The sequence below is a fragment of the Podarcis gaigeae genome (assembly GCF_964106915.1).
Source record: "Podarcis gaigeae genome assembly, chromosome: 2".
In the NCBI taxonomy this organism is placed as follows: domain Eukaryota; kingdom Metazoa; phylum Chordata; class Lepidosauria; order Squamata; family Lacertidae; genus Podarcis; species Podarcis gaigeae.
In genome coordinates, this window is record NC_139679.1 from 17143395 (window position 1) to 17157503 (window position 14109).

General features: G+C 46.0%; 1 protein-coding gene across 3 annotated transcripts in view; it reads right to left on the bottom strand.

The window, feature by feature from the left end:
- The window catches only part of RARG (retinoic acid receptor gamma), a 122641-nt gene that overhangs the window by 15840 nt on the left and 92692 nt on the right, over positions 1 to 14109 (bottom strand). For all 3 annotated transcript variants that reach the window (XM_083728967.1, XM_083728968.1, XM_083728969.1), the window contains one exon: positions 200 to 348. In XM_083728967.1, the coding sequence (XP_083585093.1) occupies positions 200 to 348 (149 nt within the window). The remainder of the gene's footprint in view (positions 1 to 199; positions 349 to 14109) is intronic.

The following is a 14109-nucleotide window of genomic DNA, read 5'->3' on the forward strand; positions in this document are numbered from 1 at the left end:
CTGCAACATTCCTTTGGAAGAGGAAAGGAGGCCTGGGTGAAGCAGCCAGCCCCACCCTCCTGGCCTGAACAGTTGCGAGCCTGATGCCTGCTTCAACTCACGATTCGGGCGAGCTGCGCTGCAAGGAGCCCCCCAGTGCAGAGGGTTAGCTGAGGTGTGTGACAGCGCCTTGTTGGGTGGGGAATCTCCCTCCACTCACCTTGCAGCCTTCGCAGGAGCTGACCCCGTAATGATAGCCGGATGATTTGTCGTTGCAGACGAAGCAAGGTTTGTAGACACGTGGGGGTGGGGGTGGAGAGGGGGAGCTGGGCACCATCTCCTCCGAACTTGTGCTCTGCGTCTCCACCGCTGCAGAAACAAATAGGGGAGGGTCAGGCGGAAATTTGGGACACTGTACACCCAAACAGCAGCCATGAAATTAAAAGACGCCTGTTTCTTGGGAGAAAAGCAATGACAAACCTAGACAGCATCTTAAAAAGCAGAGACATCACCTTGCCAACAATGGTCCGTATAGTAAAGGTTTTCCCAGTAGTGATGTATGGAAGTGAGAGCTGGACCATAAAGAAGGCTGACTGCCGAAGAATTGATGCTTTTGAATTATGGTGCTGGAGGAGACTCTTGAGAGTCCCATGGACTGCAAGAAGATCAAACCTCTCCATTCTGAGGGAAATCAGCCCTGAGTGCTCACTGGAAGGACAGATCCTGAAGCTGAGGCTCCAATACTTTGGCCACCTCATGAGAAGAGAAGACTCCCTGGAAAAGACCCTGAGATGGAGGGCACAAGGAGAAGGGGACAACAGAGGATGAGATGGTTGGACAGTGTACTCAAAGCTGTCAGCATGAGTTTGACCAAACTGCAGGAGGCAGTGGAAGACAGGAGTGCCTGGCGTGCTCTGGTCCATGGGGTCACGAAGAGTCGGACACGACTAAACGACTAAACAACACCCAAACTTTGGTTAAAACATGTCAGCCTTTCGTTTTATTTTTTATTTTTTATTATCTTAAGGCAGCTTCTACAACTCAAAATTACTGTGTGGAAAGTGTGTGGGGTTGTTTGTTTTGCTACAGAACTCACATAAATAGTCCATGCAGCATCCAAACCAAGGGAATGTTTCCATTCCATGCTTGCACAGCCCAGGGCACTGGGTTTTCCTTCCTTTGGGGCAAAAAATCCTTTTGAGCTTTACCAGCAAGCTACACACAGGGTTCCAAGGAGCCTATGAGAAGACTCTCTTGCAGGTTGTTTTTTTTTAAAAAAATTATTTAATCATTTTTTTGATACAAACATCAACCGCAAAAGACACATACAGTACAACAAAAACCATAATGACAATAATAACACAATTTGACAATTCAGATTTGAATACACTGATATACCTATGACTACACCTTTTTTTATCTATATTTTCCCACCTCTCTCTCCTCCCACTGCTATCCGCCTTATCGCTTAAATATTCATTCCAAATTTCTTCATATTGATCCATTCTTATTTTGCGTCGACATGCAATTTGTTTGTATGTAACTAATCTGTTCATATTATCAATCCATGCACTGAATGGAATCTTTTTGCGGCTCTTCCAATTAATCAAAACAAGTTTTTTGGCTTCTAATATAGCACGGTACATCCATTTTTTGTACCCTTTGATATCTCCCACATTTCCGGAATATAATTTAGAATTAAATTCAGTTCCCCTAAATAACAATTTCTTTTTATTACTCTTACTCTCTTGCAGGGGTACCCCCGAAGCCAATTCTCTGAGAATTACAAAAAAAAAAACAACACCACAACATTATGGGGAACACTCTCCCTTCGAGGGTACCCACTCTCTCCATATGAACCTACCTGGACCCTGAGATCATCCTCTGAGGCCCTTCTTCATGTGCCTCCTCCAAGAGAAGTCTGGAGGGTGGCAACACGAGAACAGGGCCTTTTTTGGCAGTGGCTCCCCATTTGTGGAATGCTCTTCCCAGGGAGGTTTGTCTGGCACCTTTGTTATACACTTTTAGGTGCCAGGTGACTGATTTGGCACCTGATGCCCTTTTAAAAGTGTTGTGGAGAGGGTTGTGTGTGTTATTGGTTTGTTTTTGTTCTTATTTTTTATAGAATATTTATTAAGATTTTTAGTAATAATACAATAAGAATAAAAAGAAAAAATAACAAAAATACAAAAATAGAAATAATTAAAAACACACAGATTTTCCATTACTTATTTTCCTTTAGCTTGTTTCCCGGACCTCCTCGTACCTCCCTTTTTTGTATTCCAATTCAGATTGTTAGTTCAGCAAATCCTTACCATTAAATTTTTACCTGTTTCTAACCCTTTTTTTCATATTCTCTTACAGCATTACAGCTGGAAACCACTTAATTTCTATCCCACATCATTCTAACATTCATTAATTTTACAATATTTCTGTAGGTAGTCTTTGAATTTCTTCCAATCTTCTTCCGCCGACTCTTCTCCCTGGTCTCGGATTCTGCAAGTCATTTCTGCCAATCCCATATAGTCCATCACCTTCATCTGCCATTCTTCCAGAGTGGGTAGGTCTTGTGTCTTCCAGTACTTTGCAATAAGTATTCTTGCTGCTGTTGTAGCATACATAAAGAAAGTTCTATCCTTCTTTGGCACCAATTGGCCAACCATGCCCAGGAGAAAGGCCTCTGGTTTCGGTTTGTTTTTGTTCTTAAAAGTAAAGGTAAAGGTACCCCTGCCCATACGCGCCAGTCGTGTCCGACTCTAGGGTTGTGTGCCCATCTCACCAGTGCTGCACACGGAAACACCGTTTACCTTCCCGCTATAAAGCAGTACCTATTTTTCTACTTGCACTTAGGGGTGCTTTTGAACTGCTAGGTGGGCAGGAGCTGGGACCAAAAGACGGGAGCTCACCCTGCCGCAGGGATTCGAACCGCCGACCATACGATCGGCAAGTCCTAGGCGCTGAGGTTTTACCCACAGCGCCACCCGCGTCCCATTGGTTTTTGTTCTTACTGTATTTTAATTCTGTATTTTGTGTTTTCATACTGTGAATTTTATGTTGTGAACTGTCCTCAGATCTAAGGATGAAGGGCGTAATAAATAAATAAAATAAAATAATTAACCATCAAATTCTAAGTAAGAAGCTGTTAGGGCCACACATCTCCCCTTTCCCACTTCTATTCCTCTCAGCAGACAAAACCACATGGTTCATGCATAGTTGGCTATCGCTTGAAAGCAGCTGGTCTCAAACTGCAAGGTAGGTCCCTCTGTTGGAGGGCACAGGATTTCTGGGCCAGGGTGACTAGATCCCAGGAATAACGGGATCCTTCAGCAGGTAGAGCTCTTTTTCTCTATGGGCAAAGGGTGCTCACCTGATTCACACTGGGAAAGGGGAGGGTTAGGCAGAGGGGCAGGGACTGCATCCGCTTTGCCCAATATTATCAATCTTGGGTGGTACTGACTTGGGGAGAGCCGCAAGCTAAAGGAACTTCAGAAGGCAGAACAGAGTCAAGAAAGATTGAGGGATATCTTAGCATCGTGGAGCCATCAGAGGGACAGGCATTACAAATAACACCTCCAAGATTCTGAATCTATAAAGTAATTTACGAACTTTGGCTGCATTTCAACTCGCATTAAAAATCTCTCACAAACCCCCACATTTTTTCCTGGCACCTAAAAGACTTAACAGATTGATTGGGGCATGAGTATTCACAAACAGAAGTCCATTTTATCATCAGATACAAAAATAAAATTTAAAAAATCATTCATCTAGTCGTGCATCAATCATGCCCTGGTCCATGAAAGATTATGCTATGAATAAATGTTTTCATCCATAATGAATGGGTCTAGTTGTTCGCGATATGCTGCGATCAATCTGTTAGTCGTTAAGGTGGCACATAGGTACCCCCCAAAAAACACTAACACATTAAACTGACTCCCAGCAGTGGACAGAGTGGTGCAGTGTAAACGCATCGGCAGGAGTGCTGGATTGGCTCTGCTGGCATCTGTTTCCACCACGCTGACCTCCCAGACCTTTCCTTCCCACTAAGCATCAGTCAGGTAAGCGCTGCTGCCACCCCCACCATGCCACCCACTGTTGATGACCAACCTTCTGAAATCATAAAAAAGGTAAAGGGACCCCTGACCATTAGGTCCAGTCGTGGCAGACTCTGGGGTTGCGGCGCTCATCTCGCTTTACTGGCCGAGGGAGCCGGGGTACAGCCGGCATGACTAAGCCATGACTAAGCAGGGACCGAGCAACAGGAGCTCACCCCGTCGCGGGGATTTGAACCGCCGACCTTCTGAAATCATACAGTGTTAGAAACTCAGGTATATAAGCTAGGCACCAAATGTGTAGTTGCCATTTGGGGCAAGATGGCTCCAAAATCTTATTTTTCAAGGGATGCACTGTCTGTGATTGGTCCATATGACTACCTTGAGCTAGGTTAAGAACTTTGAAACCTTAAAGAAGAAAAGTCACTTGATCCAGGGACAGTCCACATAGATATAGGCCTATTCCTATCTCTTTTTCTTAATGACCATTCAACGTAGGAATATTCTTCACAATTGTGAGCAGGGCTGTGGGATGGGGACTCAGGGGTGCTCAAATTTTTCTCAAAATTTGATGAAGTGAACATGCGTGAGGGCCGACCAAAGTTGTTGACCATTTTTTTAGGAGTGAAGTTGTTGATTTTATTTTGCAGCTGGGTAGACTTGAGGAAGAGAGAAAATTGCTTGCCAAATGACACCTCATGGCTGAGGAGGGTCATACTTTATCAGGAATATGCTGGGATACAATATACATGGGAGTAAGTGACTGGAGACAGGGCGGTTGGGATTGGGGTGGGCCGGAGGTCAGGGTGTTATGTACTGAGTTGAATAGGATCCAAAATGCAGCAGTCTGATTGGTCCCAGAACAATAGGATTCAGAATCCAGCAGTCAGATTGGTCCTAGAACAATACGATCCAGAATGCAGCAGTCTGATTGGTCCTAGAACAATAGGATCCAGAATGCAGCAGTCTGATTGGTCCACAGGAACCACCAATCCAGCTCCAGGTGGAAGTGAATCTGCAACATGATTCTCCTGCAGGAGAATCCTGGAATTAGCCAATCACATGGGGCCCATTGTGTAAATAATTCTGGGTGAACTTCCATTCCATTCTGGGGGAACTTCCATTCCTCCTCACCACTATGAGCCGAATAAAGAGCATGAAATCCACTCTCGACTCCGGAGTATATTTCACAGCCATACACTGAGCAGGCAAATGGCGTAACTGTGCATTACTTACAGGGAAGTTGCATGGGAAGGAGGAAACATTAAAAAGATTTAGTCCTAAACTCCCAGCCTCTTGCCCTCACCATGACCCATAACGCCTGGACAGAGTTCCTTCGGTTCAAACAGCATTTTCCACCGCCCCCAACCCCAGCAAGCCATGAAACTGTTTGCAATTCTAGCTTTCAACACAGACTGAATTTCCTGTGACAAGACCCTAAATGCCACATTCCAGGCCAAACAGGTTGGAATTGTTACCAGAGCTGTGTAACCTAATCCCTTCCCCTGGGGGTGGGAAGAGAGGAATGACCCTGCCCAAAGGAGACATAGGTTAGAAAAGCTGGGGAGGAAATACAGTGGGGGGGGGGATAGACTTTTAGTCCACTTTCCCCTCCTGCAAAAGGTCTGTATTTAGTGTCCCGCCCCCCTCAGAAATTAAGGGTGTTTCCATTTTTAGGGTGGTGAAGCCAACAGCAGATTCGCAATATTCATTTAAAGCAGCCTTTCTCAACCTGTGGGTCCCCAGATGTTGTTGAACTACAACTCCCATCACCCCTAGCTAGCAAGGCCAGAGCTCAGGGATGATGGGAGTTGTAGTCCAACAACATCTGGGGACCCACAGGTTGAGAACTGCCGAATTTTAAAGCGTAACCAATGCACATTCAAAGCACATGACTTCCCCCAAAGAATCATGGGAACTGTAGTTTTCCTTTCCCATAGCTACAATCCCAAACACCCTCACCTACAGGATTTTTGGAGGAAGTCATGTGCTTTGAATGTTTGTTGGATGTGCTTTAAATCATGTATAGTGTGGATCTGCTCAATTGCTGACATTCTCCTTACATGGTGAATGTGGACTCAGTCTATATGGTATCCCTGGCCATTAACCATAATAAAATGACTTGTATTATACGGTAGCCCTGCTTGTGGGTTATATTCACAGTTTTTTAAAATAAAAAAGTGTTTCACAATTACGATCATTCCACCGGAGTTTAACAATTTTGGCACTAGAGTTCACTGTGAGCTGCTTCTTGGGCATCACCCAGCAGTTCCAAAACTTCAATTGATATCCTTAATGTGTTTGTTTGCACATTCATTCACAGGACCAGGCAGAAGGTGACTTCTTTCAGAACACACATTTTAAAGCACATTCGAAGCATGTCTCCTCACCCAAAGAATCCTGGGAACAATAGTTTCTTAAGGGTGCTTGGAATGGTAGCTCTGTGTGGGGTAATGAACAATTCCCAGGTTGGGGGAGTTTTTTGGGGGGGTGCTTTCCATTGTACGCAGCCTAAAACTGGAGCAAAACGACCCCCCCCATAGATAAAGCAACAACATTGCAGCTGTCTAGTTCAGTGTTTCCCAACCTTTGGTCTCTAGCTGTTTTTGGACTACACTTCCCATCATCCCTAACCACTGGTCTTGCTCGCTAAGTAATAATAATAATAATAATACTAATTTATTATTTGTACCCCGCCCATCTGGCTGGGTTTCCCCAGCCACTCTGGGCGGCTTCCAACAGAGATGAAAAATACACTAAAATGTCACATATTAAAAACATCCCTGAACAGGGCTGCCTTCAGATGTCTTCTGAATGTCAGGTAGTTGTTTATCGCTTTGACATCTGATGGGAGGGCATTCCACAGGGCGGGCGCCACTACCGAGAAGGCCCTCTGCCTGGTTCCCTGTAACTTGGCCTCTCGCAGTATGATGGGAGTTGTAGTCCAAAAACAGCTGGAGACCCAAGGTTGGGAAACACTGGTCTAGTTGATCGCAGGGATGGATTGTTCAGAGAATTTGGGTGCTTGTGCAGAGAACTCCCTGCCTACGATACAATAGGGATCACAGGAGTGAAGGATTATAAGATTCCTCCCTCACCACCGCCCCCTTCACCTTCCTGCTATCTGCAATATCTCCCAGCACAAACTCTTGTTTGCAAAAGGAAAACAGCACTTCGCAGGCCACTCTAACCACAATAGATAAGCAGAATATACAAACTCCATGCAGCCATCATGTCTCTTGAGCTCCGTTCTTATGAGTGACCCTGCAATAAACAAACCCAGCCTTCCCACCCCAACAAATGACTCCACAACAAACAAGCAAATGTACAGCAGCGCGAAGCTAAGCAACCAAACTCATACTGTTAGCCTATGCCAGGCATGCCTATACTCAACCCTCCAGATGTTTTGGGACTACAGTTCTCATCATCCCTGACCACTGGTCCTGTCGGCTAGGGATGATGTGAGTTGTAGTCCCAAAACATCTGGAGGGACGAGTTTGGGGATGCCTGGTATCCTCTGCTGAAAACAAGATTCTTTATAGGCAGATATTCAGTGGGGGAAACTCAAAAAATTTGGTGCTGAACACCACACAATTGTGAAGAATCTCAGCATGCATTTTCTTTTCGAACAGCAGATTTCTAGCCCTTAAGATTGTGAAGATATGCTCAAAAGTACAGTGGTACCTCGGGTTACATACGCTTCAGGTTACAGATGCTTCAGGTTACAGACTCCGCTAACCCATAAATAGTACCTCGGGTTAAGAACTTTGCTTCAGGATGAGAACAGAAATCGTGTTCCGGTGGCGCAGCGGCAGCAGGAGGCCCCATTAGCTAAAGTGGTGCTTCACGTTAAGAAGTTTCAGGTTAAGAACGGACCTCCGGAACGAATTAAGTACTTAACCCGAGGTACCACTGTACACACGGGTAAGGCCTAGATAAATCTCAGAAGCTAGAAGAGCAGCTGAACAACGTATGCCGTGTGGTGGGCTTCAGTGCCCTTGACAAAACTTTTCCAACGGAAGCTAGATTTAAGGTTTCTTTCATTTCCCCAAGAACTCAGTCCTTCTCATTTTGGACTACTGATCATTTTGGACTACTGATCATTTTGGACTATCTCATCCAGTACTCCTGCAGGGGTAGCAAACATGGTATCCTCCATATTCTATTGGACTAGAATTCCCATCACCCCCACTACTAGACATGTGGGCAGGGCATGATGGGAATTGTAGTCCATCAACATCTGGAGCGCACCATGTTGACTACCCCAGGTCTACTGTCTCCAACTGGAGGGCAACAGTTCTGTGGTGGCAGGACCACATGCAAAATAATAATAATAATAATAATAATAATAATAATAATAATAATAATAATAATAATAATAATTATTATTATTTATTTATATCCCGCCCATCTGGCTGAGTTTCCCCAGCCACTCTGGGCAGCTCCCAATAGAGTGTTAAAAACAATACAGCATTAAATATTAAAAACTTCCCTAAACAGGGCTGCCTTTAGATGTCTTTTAAAGATAGGAGAGCTGCTTATTTCCTTCACATCTGAAGGAAGGGCGTTCCACAGGGTGGGCGCCACTACCAAGAAGGCCCTCTGTCTGGTTCCCTGTAACTTCACTTCTCACAATGAGGGAACCACCAGAAGGCCCTTGGTGCTGGATCACGATGGGGGTGGAGACACTCCTTCAGGTATTCAGGACCGAGGCCATTTAGGGCTTTAAAGGTCAACACCAACACTTTGAATTGTGCTCGGAAACGTACTGGGAGCCAATGCAGACCTCTCAGGACCGGTGTTATGTGGTCCCGGCGGCCACTCCCAGTCACCAGTCTAGCTGCCGCATTCTGGATTAATTGTTTTGGGTCACCTTCAAAGGTAGCCCCACGCAAAAGGGACTAGGCACAATTCCCAGCACCTTCAGGGAGGCTTGGAAAGACCCGTGCCTGAAATTCTGGAAAGGTGCTGGCGTTGGATTCTGAGCTAGGTCTGATTTGCTAGAAAAAGATGGCAGCATTCTACTGGGTCTGATAGCAGTTTTCTGAGGTCACAGCCTAGACTACCTCCAAAAATGTGTTGCCGGTAATCGAGGAGTCTGAAATATGTTTGTTCACATGGCCTATCCGAACTCTTTAATTCCCAACTAGATTTACACCCTTCAATCCAGTGTTATTCAGGCTTAAGTCCCAGATGTTTTTGCACTACAGTTCCCATCATCCCTGACCACTGGCTAAGCTGGCTTGGGAAGATGGGAGCTGGGAGTTCAACAATTCCAAAGGCTGGGGGGGGGGGCGTAAACAGCCTTGGTACAGGAAGGCAAAACTTCTTTTTCAGTCAGGAGCTACTAACCCAAAGAAAAAAGATCAGCAAGAGCCACATACAAACAAAAAGCACCTGAGGGGAGCTTTGGAGGTGCTGACAGCAGACCCTGACTCAACATCTCCACCCCACATCAGCCAATAAGTTGCGCAGTACAGTGGTACCTCAGGTTAAGAACTTAATTCGTTTCGGAGGTCCGTTCTTAACCTGAAACTGTTCTTAACCTGAGGTACCACTTTGGCTAATGGGGCCTCCCACTGCCGCCGCTGCACGATTTCTGTTCTCATCCTGAAGCAATGTTATTAACCCGAGGTGCTATTTCTGGGTTAGCAGAGTCTGTAACCTGAAGCATCTGTAACCTGAAGCGTCTGTAACCCAAGGGACCACTGTATCACATAGCCCCATGCCTAAGAACAGTTTGGAAGACGCAGCTGATGCCCAGCCATATCCACACTTTCAAATGTGTTCAGGAACAAAGTAGGCCACACAAATCGGAACCAAGTGGAAATTCAGTGTTAATTAATGTTTTGTTTACATATACGCAAGTAAAGGGAAAAGGAAAAGGAAAAAGAAGCATGTGAGGCCCAGGTGAAATTAAGCAACATGCCAGATCTAGCCCCTAAATTGGAGATTCCCTGCCTTGGTGTTTTGTCAGCACTTGCACCCATCACCTTTTCGGTGGTGACAGCTGATTGCATCAACCAGCTGTTTGCTGTTAATGCGTAACAGCTGATCAACAGAGTCAGTAGCTGATTGAACCCCACAGCTCCCAGTTAAGTGACGTATCTACAAGTTTCATCAAGCTGATAAGATAACAAGCTTTCTCTGTATTAGACTACCAGTAGCGTATAAAGCAGAGAAATCACCTTACCAACAAAGGTCCGTATAGTTAAAGCCATGGTGTTCCCAGTAGTGATGTATGGAAGTGAGAGCTGGACCATAAAGAAGGCTGATTGCCGAAGAATTGATGCTTTTGAATTATGGTGCTGGAGGAGATTCTTGAGAGTCCCATGGACTGCAAGAAGATCAAACCTATCCATTCGGAAGGAAATCAGCCCTGAGTGCTCACTGGAAGGACAGATCGTGAAGCTGAGGCTCCAATACTTTGGTCACCTCATGAGAAGAGAAGACTCCCTGGAAAAGACCCTGATGTTGGGAAAGATTGAGGGCATAAGAAGAAGGGGACGACAGAGGACAAGATGGTTGGACAGCATTCTCGAAGCTACAAACATGAGTCTGACCAAACTGCGGGAGGCAGTGGAAGATAGGAGTGCCTGGCGTGCTCTGGTCCATGCAGTCACAAACAGTCGGACACGACTAAACGACTAAACAACAACAGCGTATAAGCCAGCATGGAGATGGTGTGTGGATGCCGCTTGGAAGGAAACGCATATTTTTATAGTATACATTTGTAGACACGTAAAAGTGTCAACTGCTTTGGTCAATGTCTATCCCAAATGACTAAACTCAGGACTCAGCTACATTGGTAAAGAAACAGCTATTTGAATGTGCAATAAACATGCAACACCAGATGGCGCAAGAGAGCAGGAAATTTTTAAGCGCAATTTTCCATGGATATTTTTTTCTTTTGTTGAAATGATATAATTTCTGACTTATTTATAGCGTTCTCCCCCAGCCCCTGCACCCGTGTTTAGATCCACCCACAGTGGTATTAGAAGGGACCTTCCTCTCTCCAAAGCTGTCAACAGTGAGGTAGGTTGACCAATGTTCAAGACCAAATATATAGAGACTGCAGTGACTTATGCACAATTAATATATGTGTGCTTCTGAGTTGGTAAAAACTGCAGGAGATGACATAATTTTCATGTGGGCAGGGACTTATGCAAAAACTCGCCCGCAGCAGTGTCTTTCTCCAACATGGGAATTCTGCTTTTCATAGAATTGTAGAGTCATGTCAGAACCCAAAAGTTTCCCTTTCACAGAAAGGTTTGTATTTTCCATGTGCAAGTTCAGCATTAAACTTAATTATGAGCAGGTCTGCATTTTGCCCAGCAATTGTTTGACATGGAGTGCTGCTCCCATGTCCTGAAGCACCTGTGTACCTAGAGGAGCCAGGATTCAGCTGCACCTTCCTAATGTGTGCAAACATGTGTGTTTTTAAAGGTGCATAACTGTTAATGCTTTGTGGGTACACTGTAGGAAATACCAGAGTAATGCCAGCGGCAAAAACAAGGTTGTTGCATAAAATGTGGAGCCACTCTTAAGATACAGCTGGGAGTGTCAGTGTCTTTGTTCTTAGCATCCCAAGGGCACCAGTATTAACAGGCTTCGTGATTCAACGTGGCACCTTCCAGTTCCCCACAGGGAAATGGCTAAATAGAGTATCCATTTCAAAGCCACTTAAGTCCTTCACATAGCAGGAGTGCAGGCTGCAGGTTGTCACTGTGATGAGATTTCCAGGACTGAGCCCCTTAATAGAGACAGGGTTTTAGGGCAACTGGGAGCTCAGCCTAGACTCCTCCGTTTCCTATATGCCCCCTCCTCCCCACAGAACGCAGGTGGCGCTGTGGGTTAAAGCCTCAGCGCCTAGGACTTGCCGATCGAAAGGTCGGCGGTTCGAATCCCTGCGGCAGGGTGCGCTCCCGCTGCTCGGTCCCAGCGCCTGCCAACCTAGCAGTTCGAAAGCACCTCCGGGTGCAAGTAGATAAATAGGGGCCGCTTACCAGCGGGAAGGTAAACGGCGTTTCCGTGTGCGGCTCTGGCTCGCCAGAGCAGCGATGTCACGCTGGCCACGTGACCCGGAAGTGTCTCCGGACAGCGCTGGCCCCTGGCCTCTTAAGTGAGATGGGCGCACAACCCCAGAGTCTGTCAAGACTGGCCCGTACGGGCAGGGGTACCTTTACCTTTACCTTTACCCCACAGAAAAGTCTAATGAGTTCCTCTCTTTATTACACAGCACAGCTTCTCTGTCCAACATGGCAGCTCTTAAAGGCCTCCCTATTCACTGCGCGACCAACAATGCATCATAGAGAGCCCTCTCCCTTATTTTACAAACCTCTGCAGCTTTCTGCTGCCTGCAAACCAAGCTACAGGCAAATGGGAGTGGGAAGCAGAGGGGCATACAAGGCTAACCAACACTTTGTTGGTGTTTGTACTTAGAGCAGGTACAGAACGAGCCTTTGGCTTGCATTTTGGTTGGCTAGTGCTAGAGCACGTCCGTGAGAAGAATCAATGCCCAAGCCTTATGCGAAATATGGCCTATTAAAAACTGGTTGCGGCTAAGGTGCCTGCATCATCCAGGTCATTTAAATGTATTTATTCAGCTCTGGGTCCCCAGGTGTTATTGGACTACAACTCCCATCGTCCCCAGCCAGCTTGGCCAATGGGCAAGGATGATGGGAGTTATAGTCCCACTGTCGTCATCTGAGGGCCTAAGATGGAAGAAGGCTGCTTTGAAAGGCCTGCACAATTCTTCTCCCACGGCAACATTTTTGTTTCAGCTTTATGCTTTAATTTTCACTCCTGCAGTAACCTTGAGAAGCTGATCGCTCTTGTTCTTGTTCTGTTAATGGAGAATGGAGGCAGAGAGACAGGTCTCAACATTTTATTCACTGGTCCCCACAGGTATTGCCTTAGGAAGCACTGTTTGTTTCTCCTTTTCAGTGATTCAGGGACTGCTTAGGTAAGGATGTTCGCTAGGCAACTGTTTCTAAGCGATGCCTCTTAAGGGATCTCTTGGGTAAGAGCTGAAGTACAATTGCAGATTGTACTTGGGTCTGACAATGCTGGGTTCGTGACCCACAGACTCATTCCTTGCCCTTGGGAAGGCAAATCTCATGATAGCAGCAGCTGCTCCTGAGCTACAGGGCTGGGGAACTTGCGGCTCTCCAGGTGTTGCTGGACTACATCTCCCATCATCCCTGACCATCATCAATGGTGGCTGGGGACTGGGGCTGATGGGAGCTGGAGTCTAACACAATCCGGAAGGTCATGGGTTCCCCCATCCAAGGCAACAAGGTACAGATTTAAAACCGGTGAGTCGAAAGCAAGAAATCCCACCGAACAGATTGAGGGGTCTGAAGATGGTCTAAAAGATGTATGATGCAAGCAACTCATTTCAGAACTGAGAGTTTTAACTACTCTGCCCTTTCTCACCTGGACAGGGTCTGTAGGGAATGTTCACTTTCCAAAAGACAGAGATGCCCCTCACCATTAAGCAAGGCTCACTGTTCTCTGGAGCTAGGTAGAAGGTGATCCTGACACACATGGGAAGAGATCTCCGGGAGTTCTTAATTTATTCCAGCACCAGGGCCTGGTTTCTGTCCGTGGCTTCTGCCAGAGCCTATGAGTCACTCCTGGGAGCACGAACCTTACACTGCTTCGCTCATAGGCTCTTTTGGTGTTGTTGGCATCTGTCTGTTTCAAGAGTCAATGGAGTGCACCTCCAGGAGTGAAGTCAAACCACTGTGTTAGCGGCACCTAAAGAACCTCACTGTAAAGCAGAGCAATATGTTTGTCACCAGCTGGGCTGCAAGAGTTGCGGAATGGAGGCATACAAGGAGACACCCAACTGTATTAGGAACTCCACTCTGGATTTGTGCAAAGGAATCCTCCTAAAGTCTTTTCTTCTCCCAAAGATGTCATGCAAGGCAGTGGAGCTTTAGGACTAGAGTTTTCCTTCTCCTGGATGGGCTACCTTCCAGGTTTAGCAGACTGAATTCTTATGTTATTCCTACACTGCATGACTAAAAGGCAAAGAGCAGATTCACACCTTCAACATCCATCAGTCAAGAGGAAT